The sequence below is a fragment of the Gossypium raimondii genome, chromosome 7 (assembly GCF_025698545.1).
Source record: "Gossypium raimondii isolate GPD5lz chromosome 7, ASM2569854v1, whole genome shotgun sequence".
NCBI classification, from domain to species: Eukaryota; Viridiplantae; Streptophyta; class Magnoliopsida; order Malvales; family Malvaceae; genus Gossypium; species Gossypium raimondii.
This window is the reverse complement of record NC_068571.1, coordinates 8711490-8731025: the sequence shown is the minus strand read 5'-3', so window position 1 is coordinate 8731025 and position 19536 is coordinate 8711490. Positions and strand designations below refer to the sequence as shown.

General features: G+C 32.0%; 2 protein-coding genes and 1 long non-coding RNA gene across 5 annotated transcripts; 2 read left to right on the top strand and 1 right to left on the bottom strand.

The window, feature by feature from the left end:
* The first annotated feature begins 3652 nt into the window (after window positions 1-3652).
* Window positions 3653-5906, top strand: LOC128042356 (uncharacterized). Its single transcript, XR_008197633.1, has 3 exons — window positions 3653-3715; window positions 4185-4269; window positions 5666-5906. It is a non-coding gene; the product is annotated as an uncharacterized LOC128042356 (long non-coding RNA).
* An 83-nt stretch (window positions 5907-5989) lies between these two features.
* On the bottom strand, window positions 5990-6659 carry LOC105764388 (L10-interacting MYB domain-containing protein-like). The gene is made up of 2 exons (XM_012582937.1): window positions 6294-6659; window positions 5990-6217 (listed from the first exon to the last, which is right to left on the bottom strand). Exons 1-2 carry the CDS (start codon window positions 6657-6659, stop codon window positions 5990-5992), a joined length of 594 nt encoding a protein of 197 aa, XP_012438391.1.
* Window positions 6660-11752: 5093 nt separating this feature from the next.
* On the top strand, window positions 11753-19134 carry LOC105802461 (uncharacterized). 3 transcript variants are annotated; one of them, XM_012634126.2, is made up of 10 exons: window positions 11753-12144; window positions 13609-13762; window positions 14914-15088; window positions 15805-15920; window positions 16026-16085; window positions 17309-17459; window positions 17625-17691; window positions 18529-18600; window positions 18749-18814; window positions 18917-19134. In XM_012634126.2, the coding sequence occupies exons 1-10, from the start codon at window positions 11950-11952 to the stop codon at window positions 19049-19051; spliced, it is 1191 nt and encodes a 396-aa protein (XP_012489580.1). In that variant the 5' UTR covers window positions 11753-11949; the 3' UTR covers window positions 19052-19134. The 3 variants fall into 3 exon arrangements, with proteins under 3 accessions (XP_012489580.1, XP_012489572.1, XP_012489588.1); XM_012634118.2 differs by having other exon boundaries at window positions 16026-16093; window positions 17281-17459; XM_012634134.2 differs by having other exon boundaries at window positions 11754-12144; window positions 16026-16093; window positions 17320-17459.
* Window positions 19135-19536: the final 402 nt, after the last annotated feature.

Genomic DNA, 19536 nt, shown 5'->3' with positions numbered 1-19536 from the left:
GCTAGAATAGTGCGTAGGGGATTTCTCGGTAAAGTAAAATAAAGAATATAAATGATAAAAGAGAAGGTCGATGGATGCCAGAGAAAGTTGAGTTAAGAAGTATCTTGTGATATATTATTTTAAAGTGGGACCAAACGTGAAGATGAGAAAAGTTTTGAGACTCAAGTATAATTATTTGAAGTTTGAGGGGTTAAAATGTAAATATGAAAAAATTAAAGGACCAAAGGTAAAAATAACCCAATTTCTTGTGATACAAAATTTGTAAGCAATGACCAAATTGAATCAATGAAGAAATCTGAGGGACTAAATTACAATTTTACCAAATTAAGTGATGATTTAAGGAAGAAATTATAGAGAATGTTTAAGGGTAAAGTGGTCATTTCACAATTTGAATAAATATTAAATGTAATAATTAAGGATGAATGGTGTAGGAATGTTATTGGTTGAAATATTGTATTATTATTTTATTATTACTTTTTTTAAAGATATTTTTACATTAATTAATCATTAAGTAAAAGATGGAAAGGAAAAGAATTCCCTCCATCTTTCCCGAGCTCATGTCTACCATGGATGAAAGAAAGAAAGCTTTGTTTTCTTTGTAATTTGGTATTTTTCTTAAATTAAGAGAGGAACCCTTGAAATTTGTAATGACTTGAAAGTCAGTGGTGCCGAAAATTATGGTTTTGAGACCCCGTTTTCGTAAACTAGACTCGTAAATATTTTTATTAAGTATTTACAGAGTTATCTCAAAAGCGAATTTAATTTCGATTAGGTAATTTTTTGGAATTAGGGTTTAATTTAAGTATAGGAGTAAATCAAGTAAGTGATAAAAGTTGGAATCAATATTAAATTACAAAGGTGGAATTAGATTAAGGTACTTATTAAGTAAATATGCCATTATATATACTTTTGATAGTGGAGGATTATGTTTAGTCTTATATGTATTATATGTTAAATATATTATTAATAATTAAGTTAAAATGTATGTTATAATAAAATAAAAACAAAATGTAAGTAATTAACAAAGTGGGGAGAAAGAGAAACAAACCTTCATTTTCATTTTGCATGCCGAAAATTGAGATAGAAAAAGAATGAGCATTCGGCTATAGCAATTGATTTTTGAAGCTCAATTTGGTTAGTATATCTTAGTCCTTTTTATATAAATCTTAGTCCTTTTTATATAAATTTTATGTTTTTGGAGTCGCTAGCTTATCCATGATGAAATTTTTAGAAATTTTGAAGTTCATGAAAGTTGCCATTGTAGAGAAAATTAAGTTTTTGATGTTATTTTGATAGATTTTGAGGTTAGAAATGAAATTGGACTATTTTGTAGAGTCAAGTGAAAATTCCATGCAAAAAGGACTAAGTTGTGCAGAAATTTAAATTTAGGGGTTTATTTGGGAAGGAGGAAGTCTTATAGGGACTCTAGGAAAATTCGGCCTAATGTTGGAAGGTTAATTGTGAAGTTATAATAGTCCTAGTTTTGGGGGACCATATTGAATTTTATGCAAAAGTAGTATAAATTTTGTAATTGAGAGCAAATTGGGTTGTATGTTTTTAATTTATTTTAATTGTTTTCAATCCATAGCTAACATCGTCTCATAATCCTCGAGAAAGAAAGGAAAAGACAAGGTCGACGACAAGTAGCTCGGAAATTATGGTTTGTGTTTCTATAATCCGAACTAATTTATAACTTTCTGCATATTGGTTTGTTTGTGCATGGTAAGTAATTGAGGTGAGATTCTTGTTCAATTGGGTTGATTTGAATTATTTGATGATTAGAATGACTCAATTATGTATATTTAAGAAGTATATGTATTTTTATGAATGAATAAATTAAATATATATTGAAAAATTGTGGTTGATTTCAAGTTAAATAAATGCACACATGTTGATAATATATATGAAATTAAGACATTGGTTGTATTGCAATATGAAATGAAAACTCTATTAACTATTCGGGCTGAGTTGAATATAGATGACATGTCATAAGATAGGAAGTGTTTAGGGTTACTTCGACCACGAGTCGATGAGGCACCGAGTGCCAATTTGCTTCGGTTTAACCGATGAGACATTAGGGGTACGTTTGGTTCACTGTAATAGAATAGGGTTGTAATGAAATAGAGCTGTAATCAGTAATTCAATTGTTTGGTTGAAAGGAGGAATGGAATAGAGCTATAAAAACATTCTTGTGTTTGGTTGAATGGAATAGATGTTGTAATAGCATAAGGAAAAAAAAGGCTTAAATGACCAAAGTACCCTTAACAAAATTTTTAGGTAGATAATTATTGTTATTTCTATTAATTTTTTTTTGAAATAATTTCTATTAAATTTTAATAAGATTATTATGAATATATTTTAATAAAAATAAAAATAAATAATTTAATCATATTTTAACATAATTATTATTAAATACAATTTAATAAAATAATATATAATTTAATAACATTCTTAATATAATTATTATCAAAATATAAATTAAAAAATCATAATATATAATATTATAAAATAATATATAACCTAATTTATTATTTTTAAACTGCAATACATATTTAATATGCTAAAATATCATTAGTGAAACAAATAATTTAATTATTCTAAAATAAAAAAAGCAAAATATTAGAAGTAATAAATAGCTTGAGAATTATATTTTACATTCAAACATAATGTTCATATATTAACAAAAAGTTACATGATTTCATTAGCTTATATGTCATAATTTATATGTTAAATTTTACAACATTGTAATGACATTCTATCATGTCATTATACTATCTAAATATTACATATACAAAAAGTTACCAAAACATCACTAACACAACCATGGATTTTAATAGTCAGAAAGAAATCTTCTCACCCATTCCAATCGCATAGAAGAAGGTAGACTAAAGAAAATGAGCATTTGCATTGGATGGTCTAGAATTTTGCTCAGCGCGCGGTAGCGCTCATCCTCAGTTAATCCTTCTACTTCACATAAGGTTGGATATAATTCTAGAGCACTTTCTTGAATGACCATTTCTGACTTTTGTTGAATTAGAACTTCGGAGGCAATGCTCCTACTTATTTCAACGCCAACGGTTCATATGTTTTTCGCCAATAACGTGGCAGCATCAGTAAATAAAGTAGAAGAAATATGATCACTTGCATCAGAAATCTTTTTTTTTCTTATTTGAAAATGTGGATTCACCTTGGTTTCTAGATGATTGTGGTTGTGTAGCTGAGAGATTCATCTCATCCAAAGAAACATTGTAACAGCTCGATTCTGGGTCTAGTCGGAATAGTGGTTTTGGGGACCACAAATCCGACGAGAGAAAATATGATTATTATTATATTTTCATGGTCTACAATTTTACGGAAAAATTTCGTAAAAATTTCGTTTGAAAATTTCGACGTTTGGGCACTCAATTTAGTCAAAAGGACTAAATTGTAAAAAGTGCAAAAGTTGAGTTCTACATGTTAGAAGTGTCTAATTGTTATGAAATTATAAATTGAGGGTCCTTATATGGTAATTATACCATTAGTTAATTGATGGACAAAAATAGACATAAGAAATGGGTGAAATAGATTTTTTTTTAAATGGGGGCATTTTAGTCATTTAGTAATAAAAAGAATTAAAAAGGGAAAAAGATGGCAAAATGTGCTCATCTTCTTCATGGTGAACGAAATCAGCAAGGGGGAAGCCATAGTTAGGGTTTTTAAGCTTCCAAGCTCAATAGTAAGTGATTCCAAGCCCCGTTTTTAATGTTCTTTACGTTTTTGGAGTCCCGGTAACTTAATTTAGCTTATTCTATCAATAATTCGTGTTAGGGTTCATATTTGGAAAAATACCCATAGGTGAAATGTGTTTATTTTTCTGTTTTATGGTGAAATATGAAGCTATAAATAATGTTAAACAACTTTTGATAAGCGATTTTAAACGAAAACGGGTAAATTGACATAATCGGTAAAAATAGTTAATGTTCAAAAGTATGTGTTAGAGTGAGAATTTGATGTTTCCATAGAAGGGAAAAATGTTCAGCATGTCATAAAACCTAAGAATAAGTGATGAAGTTTAATTTCCGAGCTTAGGGACAAAAGTGTAAATATGTAAAAGTTTGGGGGCAAAATTGTAAATTTTCAAAAAGTTGGGTAGAGGATTATTTTAATAAATGTGAACATTAAACGGGTTAAATTTGCTATTATAGATCAAGAGAGATGGGAAGATTATCTCAAACGAGAAAAAGAAAAGATAGTGGAGTGAATTGCAAAATTACGATATTTTGCACCGAGGTAAGTAAACATGTGACTTAATGTATTATTTTGATATTATTTGATATGTGTTGAGATTTATTTGAATATAAAATAAATTTTTGGCAAGATTCCAAAAATGTTGTTAAATTGGGAAAGGTGGTAAGGGGTTGCAAAACACGATTTTTGGTTGAACACTCGGAATAGGCCGAAGCATATTGCATATAAAGGGGTTGTTGTATGCTGATTCCCCGATTTATTGGTGGTTGCTAAGTGCTGATTCCACCGCATCTGAAATGTGAAGGGGGTTGCTAAGTGCTGATTCCTCCAAGGGGTTGCTGTGTGCTGATTCCCCGATTCATTGGTGGTTGCTAAGTGCTGATTCCACCGTATTTTAAATGTGAAAGGGGGTTGCTAAGTGCTGATTCCCCCGAGGGGTTGCTAAGTGCTGATTCCCCTATTCATTGGTGGTTGCTAAGTGCTGATTCCACCGCATCTGAAATGTGAAGGGGGTTGCTAAGTGCTGATTCCCCCAAGGGGTTGCTGTGTGCTGATTCCCCGATTCATTGGTGGTTGCTAAATGCGGAATCCACCGATAACGGTTAACATTCCGAGTGTTCAACGAGTAAATTGGGAAGGTGAATATTCATATATGTGGTGGACAAGTTTATGGGAGGAATATTGGGTTTGATACTTAATCAACCCATGTATAAGATGGGAGGAAAATCAAAAATACAAAAAGAGACAATTTGAAAGCAAAACTGTTTTGAATGACAACAGTTGGGCAACTATGAAAAATCACCATAAATGGTGGAAAATGAATTAGAGGTTAAATAATATATGAAATTGAAGCTGAATGAGTCTGTTTTCATATGAAAGAAATATAGCAAGCAAAAGATATTTGAATTTTACTGAGACAGGGCTGGATTGATTTCGAAATCCCCTGTTCCAACTTTGGAAAATCACCAAAAATTATAAAAAAATAATTATGGCTTGAAATCTATATGCTTGGATTCCTTTTTGAGTCTATTTTTAATAGAAACAAACGAGAACATTGTTTGAAACTTTTACAGAGAGTTATGTGAATTTTTGTAAGGGGAGGTCAGGACTGTCGGGCAGTGAAACAGGGGAAGATTTAAAGAATAAACTGTACTAATTGGCTCGACCAAAAATTCTGAAAATTTTATGATACAAAAATATATGGGTCTAGTTTCAGGGAAAATTTACAGAATTCAATTTGGAGCCCTGTAGCTCCGGATAAAAATAAATTAGTGGTCATGACACAGAAAACCAGCTTGCTGGAAATTACACAAACAATGAAATTTATTTGTGAATAAATTTATACTATGGTGTAGTCATGTGAGAAATTTATTTATTTGTCATATGTTTACTTACTAAGCTATATGCTTACTCGTTTTTATTTTTCCCTGGATTATAGTGATTTCCATCAACTCCGAATTGGGACGGAGTCAGACAATCATCTACACTATCATCCACGTTTGGGTATTTTGCTACTAGTATTCCGGAAATTATGGCATGTATAGACGGCTTATGTAATGGGGCGTCACCATGTAAATATATGTTATGGTTCGATTTAAAATGTAGTGTTTATTAATGGTTAAATTGTGTATGTTTATACAACTGAACTTGGTTGGAATATTGAATTGTGTTTGAAAACTTGCAGGAGGTTTAAGCAAAAATAAGCAGAAATGCTGTCGAAATTTTTTTAAAAAATTTAGTAATACCTCATACTTTGTTCCGATCAGGAATGCGGGTAAGGGGTGTTACAAACATCAACTTTGCATCCATGAATATTGTTTCTTTCTGTATGAGTATTTGCAGTAGCTACATCCTCAACATCTATTTCTTCAATAATATCAGCGGTTGTTTGAACATATTTCCTAGTGGCTCGATCTATTATGTAGATGGCAGTAAGTTGGTCATAATAAGGACAACTACGATGTCTAAATTGACCAGCTTCTTTATGACTCTATAAAAAAGGATGAATCTATATTAGATATAATTTTGGTCAAAACAAGATAATAAAGACTTGAAATAAGTCTTACATTTATATATGAGTCCCACACAACATCTTCAGCAACAACAAGCTGCCTATGCTCGTCCCACGCAAAGCTGCTATTGTCTTTTTCACTGAGCATGTCATAAACGATTGCCCAATCCCCTTTCAATGTCCTAATCCTCGATTCAAGATTAGGTTTAGCCTTCAACATAACATGGGGTAAAAAATTTTCTAACATTCTTTCCAGTTCATTTAAATAACCGACCTTGAATCCTGTATCTGCATTAAAGGTTCCAACATTATGCAAATCAACCATACAAGCAACCAACACAACATCTTCTTCTGGAACCCATTTCCTTTTGGTTCCTCGAGAATTTTGGGAAGAAACACTTGATTGTGAAAAGCCTGACATAACTATTTTAAGAAAAAATGCAAATTAAAATTAGATTTGGTATTATGAATCAAAAGGTCGATACTTTATAAAATTATAACACATAACGAATCAAAAGAAAATAAATTAAAGTTGTAATTCAAGAAGTCTAGTACAATATAGAAAGACAAATCAAACACCACCAAAGTTTCATAAACTAGATACATGAAATAACATAAACAACTTCACCTTTACTATTTTTACCCTAAACTTAACTAATTTCTAGATAGTTTCCATTCATCGAACATTTGATTGGCTAGTTCCATCCTCCAAGTAGCCCATGCATCCGATAGATGAATATTTATGATATTTGATTCATCGTCATCTATCACATTACTAGGTGATCCTTATCCCAACTTCGCTTAATAGGATCAAGACTCATATAGGTTCGAATAAAATTATGGAACAAACAACATGCAATAATGATTCTATTGTGCACCCTCACATGATAGAATGATGGACTCCTAAGTATTCCCTATCTAAGTTTTAATAACCCAAAGCATATTTCAATAACATTGCACGCTGAAGCATGTTTCATATTGAAAAATTCTTCCGGAGTACTTGGTTGGTAACCTTGACGCCACTCATTCAAATGATATCTTTGTCCTCTAAAATGCGCAAGAAATCCCTCACAGTTTGTGTAACTAGCATCAACTAGATAATATCAACCTATAAAAAAACTATTTGTCATGGTTAATTTTCCCAAAAAAGTATGATCTTAAAAATTAATTCAAATTCCTCAAATTCTGCACTTTACCATAAGGAACTTTTGGTCCATGTCTTCTACTAATGGCATCTCAAAGAACACGTCCATCAGTAACAGAACCTTCCCAACCAAGAAGAACATAAATAAAATGCATATCTGGTGGACGACACCTAACATATTTGTTGCTATGTCACCTTTTCGTGTTTGATATCTAGGTTTATCAACTGTTGGAACCCTAATCTTGATGTGAGTTCCATCTAAAGCACCTAAGCAATTCTACATCACATGTATAAAACCTCGGGTTAGGATACTATATTTAAATCTAAATCAACTAAATTATGTACGAGCTATATATAGAACTCACTCCGATACCTTGAACCATTTTCATCTTGGGTCTATAGAATTAACTGTAATTGGCTCTGCCTTTTTAAATAACACATCTTGTAAGCATAGGACGACATTTAAAACAGTGTGAAATGATCTTCTAACAGTTTCCCCGGACCTATTAAAGTGATGCTTGATAACTCAGTTTTTAAGATAATGAGCAATGATATGTAAGACCATTGCCAGTTGCTCATCAACAAGCATGTTCCTTGTCGACTTCAATCATCCTAAAGTTTGTAAAATCTCACATATTTTAAAAAAAGTAACTCTATTCATCCTAACTTGTTCAATACAGGTCTCGTCACTAGCATGTACAAGTCTTTTCACATAATCTCGTTGTGCATAAAAATTTAAAATATATGATCTAATCTTTGGTATATAAGTATGTAGACTAAAGATGACAGCCAATACCCAATATAACTAAGAACCAACTCGTAACTGTACACATTTGCAACTATACTGTCAATGCAAGACTAATTATTTTTCGCCTCTCACTTTGTACTATTAAAGGCAAACGAGTCATTACTACAAGATATTAAAGTGTTAGATATCTTCAAATCACAATATAAATTAATATCAAAACATTATGCTAGTTGGATGTAGGAATCGGGAGTTCCATGAAATCAAAACATAAGGATTTGTTCATTTTACTATTGCAAACAAAAATTCATGTCCACATAAACATGATTTTTTTATCTTATATCTTTAAAGATGCTATGTCAGGCATTTTATTCCATGGTAGTCTCATCTAGAGGTGCTCATGGGCCGGGCGGCCCGGCCCGGCCCGACGGCCCGCCTGAAATATGGGAGGGTTTGGGTAAAAATATAGGCCCGAAATATGAGCTTGGGCAAAAAAATGAGGCCCGATTAAAAAACTGGTCGGGCCTCGGGCACCACTTTTTTGGCCCGAGCCCGGCCCGGCCCGAATATAATAAATATTTTTATTTTTTTATTTTAAAATACTTTTAAAATACTTTTTTTAAATTTTTTAAATTTTAAATTTTTTTAAAATACTTTTTAATTTTTTTAATTTTAAAATATTTTTAAAATACTTTTTTTAATTTTTGTTTTAATTTTTAAAATAAATTTTTGGTATTATTTAAAAAACGGGCCGGGCCTATGAATTTTTTCCCGGGCCGAGCCTGGGCAAAATTCTAGGCCCATATTTCGGGCCGGGCCAAAATTTTTTTCTGGGCCCGGCCCAGCCCGGCCCATGAGCACCTCTAGTCTCATCTCTTATGTTTAACACTTTCTTTTCTATTATATTAGTGACTTTCCCCTTCATTGGAAATTATTTTAAAATAATAATTTATAATTATAATTATTCCATGCTATTAATTTATAATTATTTATTTTAAAATTATTGATATATTATCATAATTATAATTATATTACCACTTTATTCCATGCTAAAATATTGATTTTTGAGCAAATTTTAACAAAAATAATATTAATTAGCAAGCGATAATTACTTAATAGTGTTAATAGTATCAATAATTAAAAATAAAAGGACCAAAATAAAATAATCAAGAAATTTGAGGGTAAAATGTAAATTATACAACTTGAAGGGTGAAAATTAAAAAAAAAACAAGTATAGGGACTTAATTAAGTGAACAAAGGACTAAAATTGAAATTATGATAAAACTTCAGGTATAAATAAATAAAAACAAAAAATAAAAGGTTAAATTAAAATACAATAAAAATGCAGGGACCAAAAAGACAAATAAACTAACCCCAGTACACGTGTCACTCCGCAAAGAGTCAACAGTCTGAGGACCAAAATGAAAGCAAGTCAAAGTTAAATGGTATAATTTAAAAAAGAAGAAAAACCAAAATTAGGACCACCTTGAAAAGCGCCTAAAGGCGAAAGGACTTGGGAAGCAATTTGACCCTTCCCTAAAAAACACGCGGATCCTAGAGGATCTGGGTCGAGTCATGGGGTCATGTCCAAAACGACGCTGTTATGGGGCTTCTGAAGTCAGCCCAAACGACGCCGTTATGGGGCTTCTGAAGCCAGCCCAAAACGACAATGTTTCATTAAACCTATATAAGTTAAAAATATTTTTAAAAATCATTCTAAACCTTTTTTTTAAATTCCTTTCTCTTTTTCTTTTTTCTCTCAAGCCCTCCTTTAGCCGACCATGAGGCCATCGCAGCTCCGCCGCGGCCACCGGTCATTGGTAACAGCGACCGCCGCCTCCAGTGGCCAGAAAATCGAAAAAGTTCCCCCCGAGCCCCTTTTCTTGCGTAGATTGTGAATCTGGTGATAGATCCTCCGAAAACCTAGTCAAAGTTGGACGGAAAGCCGAGAAACCTTTCGGTTTCTCTTCTTCGATGTGGCCATCGACGAACCCTAAGAGGTTTAGAGACCTTTCAGAGCGGAGGAGGGCCTCCCAGTGGCAATGAACGGGTAAGATTTAAACTCTTATTTTATTTTCTTATATTTTTCGAAATAAAAAGCAAAAAAAAAAAAAGATGAACAACCTTAGTTTTTTTTTCTTTTGTATTGGATTTTTTCTCTTTTCCCCTATTACATGTGGTTGTTGTGGCTTTTATAGCCAAATACATTACAAAATATTCATTTTTTGTTTTCTTTTTTGTTGTTTCTTCTGTTTTTGCGTTCTGTCCTTTGCTTCTTTTTTAAAAAATTTTTTTTACAGGTGTCTGTGCCAAGGTCAACGACACTGCGGAGCCACGCTTTGCCATTTCGGTGAAAGGAGGGGGCAGACCTCGGGTGGCATGCCTACTGACATGGTGAAGGAGCGACGCCAAAGCTTTTAGGGTTCTAGGATTTTCTTTTTTTGTTTAGGTTTTAGGTTGTTGGGTTGGTGCATTTGGGCTTCGGTCAATGGACTTTGTTATTGTTATTGTTTTTTGTTGTTTTGTTTATTGAGCCGGACGAAATTGGGCATCTACATTATTTATTATTAAGTTTATATATGATATTTATTATTATAGAATATTATCTTATTATAAAATAAATTTCAATTGTTAAAAAGAAATGTTATTATAATATTTTGTAACAAATATATTTATCTTATGTTTGTTTTATTAAGAACAACTTTTAGAAATGATTTCAGGAAAATTTGTCGAACAACGGAAAATATTTTACGCAGAATTATCCAAACACTAGAAAATATCAATTTTCTAGAAAATTAATCCATTTTTAGAATTTATTTTCAGAGAAACAAACGCAACCCAAATTGTAATAGAGTTAACATTTACAATTAAAAATGAAATAGAAATTATTACTAGAATCATAAAATACTTTCAAAATATTAACTTTGTTAACAATGAATATTAACTTTATTGAAATTTAGAATTTCTTTTAATAATATGAAGATTAGTTTGACCTGTTTAATAATATAAGAATTAATTTGACCCGATTCTTATAATAAAATCAATTAAAAGGTATATTCACATGACGAAAGTAGTTTAGGTGTTAAGATCAATTTATCACAATAAAAAATAAAATATATATGTTAATTTGTGACACTAACTTAATTAGAAATTTTATTAATAGTATAGATACATAAATTTGATGTAAGAAAATATTTTATGTTAATAGTTAATTTTTTAAAATTGACGGAAAAATTTGGTGCCGTGGTAAAAAAATTGTTAATAAATCTCTTAAACATAAATTTAATCTAAGTATAAAAGATAAAGAATCCTATGGCTTGAGTTCGAGTTGTGCTAATTACGTTTGTTATTAGGGCTTTACCCTATTATTGTAATTCAAAAAAATAAAGTATGAAAAAATAAAAGACAGTTAAATTAGTCATTTAATATAAAGATATATTAAACATTTTTTTAACTTAATTGATACATAATTAACTGGTGAGACCAACACAATTAAAAATTTATTAATAGGATACATGATTGGGTAAACGAGTTTCCATATTCTTTTTTATTAATAGCAAATACTAATTTGACTGTTGACATGTCACTTCGACCAACAAACTACTAAGGAAAATTTAAAAAATAAAATTCATTTTTATTCCCTATTGAAAGAAAAAAAAAACAGAAAAGAAAAATCCACATTCATGGTTGCCGCCGGAACTGAACTTAATTGACTCGCTTTTAATTGATACTCCAGATTCCTGAACAACAATCCACTGTGCGGTCTCTCTAGATCTCTTTCTTTCTTTCTGTTTTTATTTTTGGACATTTTGATGCGTGGTGATGGCGGCTTCAGCGGATACCATTACCGACGACGGGAATCATACGGTAGAACTGACCCTGCTTGATAACGAGGAATCGGCAGCTAATGGTGGCTCTGCAGCAGCGTCTTCGGAGGAGATAACACCTCTCTTGACGCAGATCGAGAGGCCCAAGATCAACATCTTTTCTGTCTCTCGTTCCCGAAGAAAACCTAGGGTAAGTAAAGTAAACCCTTGATGTTATTTTTTACAGTTTTGTTAATTTGAAGTTATCTAGTTCTGTCTGCCTGAATCTTTATTTGTATAATCTAGTTTTACTTGTTAAGGGAAGCAGGTTGTATTGAAAGTTGAATGTTTGACTCGATAAACCATTTATTTATGATTTATATCGAATCTGAACTTCCGACGCCCCTAGAGGAAAAGAAATTAGCTAAATCAATAAACAAACAAATCAAACCGAGCATTACTTCTTATCATTGCTATTTCATTTTATTAGAAAGAAATGGAAAATGTTGCAGAAATGAAGCAGTTTAACTCAACTCAGATTCATAATTGATAAAGTTTGAACAATTTGCTATAGATTTAAGTCATAGGATCCAGGGGGCGTGGGGGCAGTTGCCACTTGGAATTTTCTCAGATTTTTGAATTTTATGTATAAATTATCATTTATTTTAGATTTGGTGTCCACATTGTATATCATTCGCCCCATTTGGCCAAATTGTATTTTATATAATTCGCCTTTTAAGGCATAAGTTATAATTTATATTAACAAAGTATTTTTCAGTTTTTAATTATATAGCTTTAATAATAATAATCAAATATTAATCTATGATGGGCCTTGAAAGACTAAACTTAGAGGCTCAATATGGACTTTAAAGTCAAATTTCAGAATTAATTGATTTAACCCGTACCCGTATGTATTAGATTAGTGACTTTCTTGTATTTTAATTTGTATGTTTTATTAAAGAATTATCTTCCTCTGATAAGGTGCCGGCATTGCCGAGAGAAAAAGAAAGGAGTTTGATGCTGAGACTGAGAGCACAGAGTAAAAAAATACAAATTATCTTCCTCTCGACTCCTTACACAAAAGACCTCTTGAGAATTTTCAACAGATTCTATCATTGATGAGTTTGATCTAATAAAAAAGTGGAGGGTGCAATTTAGGATGCCTAGTATTGAGAAATAAGACCAACTCCAAGTTTTTTAATTTAATTTTTGGAACTATAATGATATTTATGAAATTTTTTAGTATAGTATTAGTTTTTTTTTTTTTGCATATTGGAAAGGATTATTTAAATTTATATAGTCTGATTTTTTTCTTTTAATTTTTTTATGGTTAAATCATTCATGCTTTTTAGAAAACATTAAATTGATTTGTTTGATATGAAAAAAATGTCTCCGAGAAGAATTGGTACTTTTTTACATTAAATAAAAGGTCGTTTGGATTTAGAAGTTTTGCCCCCCTTGGAGTAAAATCCTAGATCCGTCCCTGATAGCAATGCTAAGCTTAAAATAACAAAGTTCCTACAAATTGAGGTTAATATAGTTTATTGAAATTGTCGGTCAATCTTATTGCTTATGCTTAAACTATGTATTTGCTTACCAAGAATGCATAAGGTGTTGCAGAAGTATTTTAGTTTATGGACTGAATTTAGGTTTAATTGGTTTAATGCGTTTGCAGGAGTTAGTGATAAAAGCACCAGAAACAGAGATATCTCCGGTTTCACAGTTTATGTTGTGGGCATGGAGTGGATCCAGATATTCTGGTCTACTATGCATGGCCTTATCATCTGTTATCTACTTTGTCATGGAAGTTCTTTCCGAAAACTTTACTGGTTAGTAAGTTTCTGCTCCCCTATGCCTGAAGCCAGCTCACAAGGCATGTCATAATTCATATATGTTGCTTCCTACGTAAATTAGCCCTTTTTCTGTTGTAAATGATATTTTGTGGTCCCCATGAGATTCTAGTTATGGTAAATGGAAGTCCTAACATAACCCTAGTTAATGATAGACTGAATTAGGTATAGTGATAGCCATAAATTCTAAATGGCATAAATGGTTCTTAAACTTCAATTGCATAAATAAGATTGTCATGCGGTTGCATCCTCCTAATAGAATCCATTGTAAGTTAACAGGGAAGAATGTTGTTACCAATGGCGCAAGGAACACCCTAGGTGCTAGAACCCTTATATTGCCTCAGGTGTAAGGCACAAAAAAGTGCTGTGTATATCTTTGGGTTTTTGTATGTCTGAGTGTGTATATAAATATATGAAGCTTAAGATATATATAAACTCTAAAGTATGGTCTGGTTTATCTACAAAACATGCAACTTTTTTATCAGTCAATATGCACGACTTCCTTATGGTCAATATTTCTTGTTGAATGCTCAAATATTGTGGAGTATAGGTTTTGATATTAACCCTTTCTTACTAGTAAAGGTATATCAAATTAAAAAGGTGAAAATAAAAGAAACTAAAGAGAAACTCAATCAGGCGGGATTTTTTATGCATTTTGACTTTCCAGAAAAACACACCTAGGTGCAACTAGGTGCCCGCCTTGACAGCACTGCAGGGAATTTTGCTATTCTATCATTGTTTGCTATAGCTGAGCGGGTATGGATTAATCTATAAAATGATAATCAAGAGCGGGCCAACTGTAACAAACACAAACTTCATTGATATGTGATAACACGATTTAGTACTCTCAGATGTAGATCTCTATAAAACAACTAAGACAAAGGGCATGTGAACCACAAAATGTATGCAATAAACAACCTACATTTTTAAGTAGAGTCTTCACTGTATACTATTGTTGTTGACATACAGATATATGCAATGCTGATGTTATGTAGTGTTATTTTTAAGTGTTTACACCTTCCCCTTTTGCTAGCTTCTGATATCTATTTTCCAATGATTCCAAATTATTTGGCATGAGATGTTTTTCATTGATTTAATTATCTTTTCCATTACTTTTTTTATGATGGCAGCTCAGTCAATTCCTTTATTTGAGACGGCATTTGTAAGATGTACAGTTACCTTGATATTATCATATATATGGTTGCGAAGAATTGGCCTGCCAATATTTGGAGCAACTCATCCCAGGAAACTTTTACTTTTAAGATCACTAGTGGGGTATCTCTCATTATTAAGTTTTATCTATTGGTAAGTTTTAGTTCACATTCTTGCTTCTCTGCCTCTTTAGAGCTTGCTTATATTAGGGACCCTTTCGCTCTTCTTCCATGACAGAGAAGGAATAACCTAGGAAGAAAGGAAAAGGAGAAAGTTTTCATCATATTGGACTACTCCCCTCTGTTATCTTTTTGGAACTTTTTTACAACATATTCATCTTGCTAAAGTTAAAAGCTTCTTTCTATTGTTGTTAGATTATATCGACACTGATGTTGCTCCAGTGATACACTAGGCATACTAGATTTTTTTTCTTTTTTTTTTTTTTGGGGGTGCGGAGGCGTTGCTGCAATTACATTTTTCTTCCTGCTTATACCAGTTGTTACGAGTCCTATCTTTGCAATGTATCATAAAGGGCTTATCACTTCTATGCCTGCAAAGCTGTAGTTTTTGTCTAATCTATTTGATGCCTTGCTTTACGTGAAATCGGAAATTTAGACAATCAAATTGGCATAGGATGTAGACTATTACCAAGCTAAACATGAATTAACCCGTTTGCTAGTATAACCCACTGTTGATAATGGTTTAAACATTAGTTTCCAAAACTAGGTTTTGCTTCTTTTTAATTTCTCTAGTTATTTTAAACTAGCAATTCTTGAAATTGCTCTTGCTATGGCAAGTAAGATTTTTCATTGTTAACAAAAATAAGATAATCTGGTAGTCGTAACTGGTTTGCTCAATTTTGTTTTCAGCATTCAAAGGATACCTTTCTCTCTGGCTATTTTATTAAGCTTTACAACTCCAATAATGGCTTCAATCATGGCTAGAATTTTTTTGCATGAGAAGTTGAAAATTACAGAAATTGGAGGTCTGTTAACATATTCTCACCTTCTATCTTGACTTATGCTATATAAATTGAGCTGCCTTACAGTGGTAGGGTTTAATTACTTCATTGATTTTCATCCATTTCCAGGTCTTGCTTGCAGTTTCTCTGGCATGCTTTTCATTTTTCAGCAGATGCTTACTACACAAGGTACAGAAGTAAGTTGACAGAACCTTCTCTAATGTGCTCAAAATGAATGCCTTGGATATGTTAAAAGTTGAAATATAGTGAGAATTTTTGTTAGTTTGCTACTATATGTTTATAATGGTAATGGAGCATTTCCATTTATGCTAATGAGTGATATTTATTGTTTCCATGTTTCTGAAATTATGATGTCCTGCAGTCTCTTCAGTAACCTCACTTCTCTTCTCTTTTCTCTTTCTCTGCATATTTGTTACTTAAGTTTTAATATTGTTATATGGCCTTAAGTTTTTTCAGTCACTTTTAGTTTCATGATTAAAATCCTTGTTCTGGTAGGTATGTGAGAGGTTGTCTCCACTTTCTATGCATCCATCAAGTGATAAAATATATTCGATTATGTAGTTCTCCTGGATTTTCTTTTTTTTTTCATCTGTTAGCATATATGGATTTAGTTGCCCTTTTCTGCACTAATTTAGATTCATTTCTTAATAATTTAATGGCTAGCACCTAGCAGTGATTCTTCTCTTTTCGAACACCAAAATTCTAAACCTTGACACCTAATATTGAAATTTCTCTATTCTCGATTACTTTCAGTCCTACCAAGTTTCAGACATCTTATGTGTTATTCAGATTTCAGAGCCTTAAGTTTGTAGCCTCTTCTCAATACCAGCCAGTTCAATAAATTAACCAAATCATTAGAAAACTCAAAAAGTCAAAATAAAATTCATCTTAGAGATGCCAGGAAAATCAACTACTTGCATAGATCAAACCTTTACTTACAACTTTTTGTTATCATTTTTACTTTCTGTAAACGAATTGTCATCTCTAACCCAGTAACCCTTGATACCATTTATACCAAACCATCACAAACCACAACAAAGCAGTTTGAGGCAACAGTTTAAATCCATTTTAAATTTATTCCTAGGTGACGCTTAGACTCAATTTTTTATTCATGTACTTATCTTCTTTCCTTTTTCTATGAAATTATTCTAACTTCAGAGTTGAGGTCATTGAGGAGTACATTGCATTTTCATGTAAAAAGGTTTAAAAACACTGGTTTCATTCTAGTGCAGGCATATGCACATTTTTTCTTTAATGATTATGATGAAGCTAGTGCCATGGGCAAAACCATGTCCTTCAATTTTGTTTTCTCTTATTGGATCATGGAATTATTTACATAGTTTCCTATAATTGTGCATTACTGATGGCAAACCTGTTGCTGGATGTGGAAGGAGGGCTACAGAAAACTGAGGAAGCAAACAATTCAAGTTTCGGAGGAAGTAACCATATATATGCAGCCTTGATTGGTTTTTTTTCATCAATAACTGGTGGAATTAGCTACTGCCTCATAAAGGCTGCGGCAAAGGCAACAGATCAGCCTGTGTAAGTTCTTTCTATGTTTCCGTGTTTCAGATCATTGCTTACCATCAAACTTCCTAAAATTTTCTGTAATCATCATTCCAAAATTTATGTTCACGAGCCTTATTATGATATCTACATTTTTTTTTGTGATTCTATTAATGCTTGTTGCAAATAATCCTTCTTTAGGGTAACAGTTCTGTCATTTGCCATACTGGCTAGCCCTGCTGCAGGAATATGCACTTTTGCCTTTGAGGTGAGCGCCATAATATGATCAAATTTTGAATGTTTAGAGACACATTTTTTATGTGCAACTAATTACAGTTTGACCAGAGCTTATCTAATGTAACAAAGGCCCATTATGTTTAAAGAGACGCATTTTTTATTCTGCATCATTGTACCATTTATTAGTCTCTTGCAAGTTTCTGATTTTGGAAGCAAATCAGAGATTTCATGATAGACTCGTTGGTCCAGAAACCTGAAACACCGGTTTACCTTACAAGTCATACGTGGCTGTTTTTAATCATTTCATAACAAATCCTAGTTCGCTTATCATATCAACAACAGTAGCTGACAGCAGCTTGAATACGTTGTCATAGCCTAAACCTGCAATTCTCTGTGCATGGAAAATACCTTTTATATGAATACAGTTATTCCAAACAAGTAAAGCATTCCAAAGTGGTAATGTGGAATGCTAATGTTTATGAACTCTAGGGCTGTCATAGGCTAGATGAAATAGAAAATAATTGGTGAAATTGAATTAGTAGTTATATTTAAGATTTTTACTTCTTCCTGGTATTGACAGCCAAATATTAAAGCTGAAGCAACAATTTATGGGTGTTTATTGTTGCCCAAGTCTATTCCTTGTTGGATCCGAATATGGTGATTGACACTTTTAATTCCCATCTCACTTAAGCGAAAAGATTTAGTTTGTTGTTATTTTGTGCTTGCTCCTAGACCTGAAAATGATTTGCTTGGATAACTGCCAAAAGATTTTGACCTTCATTTAGTTGATACTTGTTTTAGCAAGAAATCATAATTTTGAATATGGTTTGCATTTCCTGGTAACATAAAATTGTTATTTATATCTCAGGAGTTTGTGCTGCCAAGTTTCAATTCACTATCTCTGATGCTTGCACTTGGTATTCTGTCCTTCTTAGCTGAGGTTTGTCCATTATAACAATCAGTACGCTATTGCACCAACGATAGTAGTAATAACTTTTTTTTCCTTGGAATAATGATAATGACCAACCATGCTGAACCATAGTTTCCTTAAAACTTTTGGCATTGCGTTAAACATATTTCTGCTACAGGTGTTTCTAGCTCACGGACTACAGCTTGAGAAAATAAACAAAGCTGCAAATGTCATGTTTATGGAGGTACGCTCTTGTTTGCACTTTTGGTATTCCCTTTTTCTGGTTGATTGAGCGGTGCATTGATTCTTTTTTTTTTTTTTTTCCCATTGGTTTAATGTATTACAGGCTGCCTTGTCGCAGTTATGGGGCATAGGTACCTCAAGCATAGCCCCTTCTTTGGGTCGACTCGTTGGGTGCATACTCATCTTAATCTCAGTGTCTTTTACTATGTTTTTTGGACCTGAAAAAGAGAATGAATGAGAAACGTTGGTCAATTCCATCTTCTTTACCTTCTGTTCTTGCAACATTTTTAAGATATTGCATTCATTTTGTTGTTTTCTTAATTGAATTTATGCCCTTTTTTAGTTTAACCATCTCAAATAGACAAATACTTGAAAGATGAAACATCCGACTACGTCGCACCCTTGTTAATTGGCTCGAAATTTTCTTTGGTTTTTAGTTAGGGGGTGAGGTGAAAAATTTTAAATTATTAAATTCATGAATCAGATTTTATTATTCTAATTTAATTTTTTTTAAAATAAATAAAATCTAATGAAACAAAATTTGAGTTAAGTCAAATTAAATGAAAATTTTCAATTTAAATTAAAAATTTAAACATATAAAATTAAAATCTTATTACATTATAATTTCATGTCAAAAGTAACTAAATTTAAATTTATAAATATTTGAAAAAAATCTGAATCAAAATAATAAAAATATATGATAAATTTAAATAATTAATGAAC

Bases quoted from the DNA above. Each gene is read 5' to 3' on its own strand.
- LOC105802461 (XM_012634118.2), top strand. From the start codon at position 11,950: ATGGCGGCTTCAGCGGATACCATTACCGACGACGGGAATCATACGGTA. The intron at 15,921-16,025 runs GTCTGTTAACAT...ATCCATTTCCAG, and splicing joins GAAAATTACAGAAATTGGAG to GTCTTGCTTGCAGTTTCTCT. The intron at 16,094-17,280 runs GTAAGTTGACAG...TGTGCATTACTG, and splicing joins TTACTACACAAGGTACAGAA to ATGGCAAACCTGTTGCTGGA.
- LOC105764388 (XM_012582937.1), bottom strand. From the start codon at position 6,659: ATGTCAGGCTTTTCACAATCAAGTGTTTCTTCCCAAAATTCTCGAGGA. The intron at 6,218-6,293 runs GTAAGACTTATT...CCTTTTTTATAG, and splicing joins TGTGGGACTCATATATAAAT to AGTCATAAAGAAGCTGGTCA.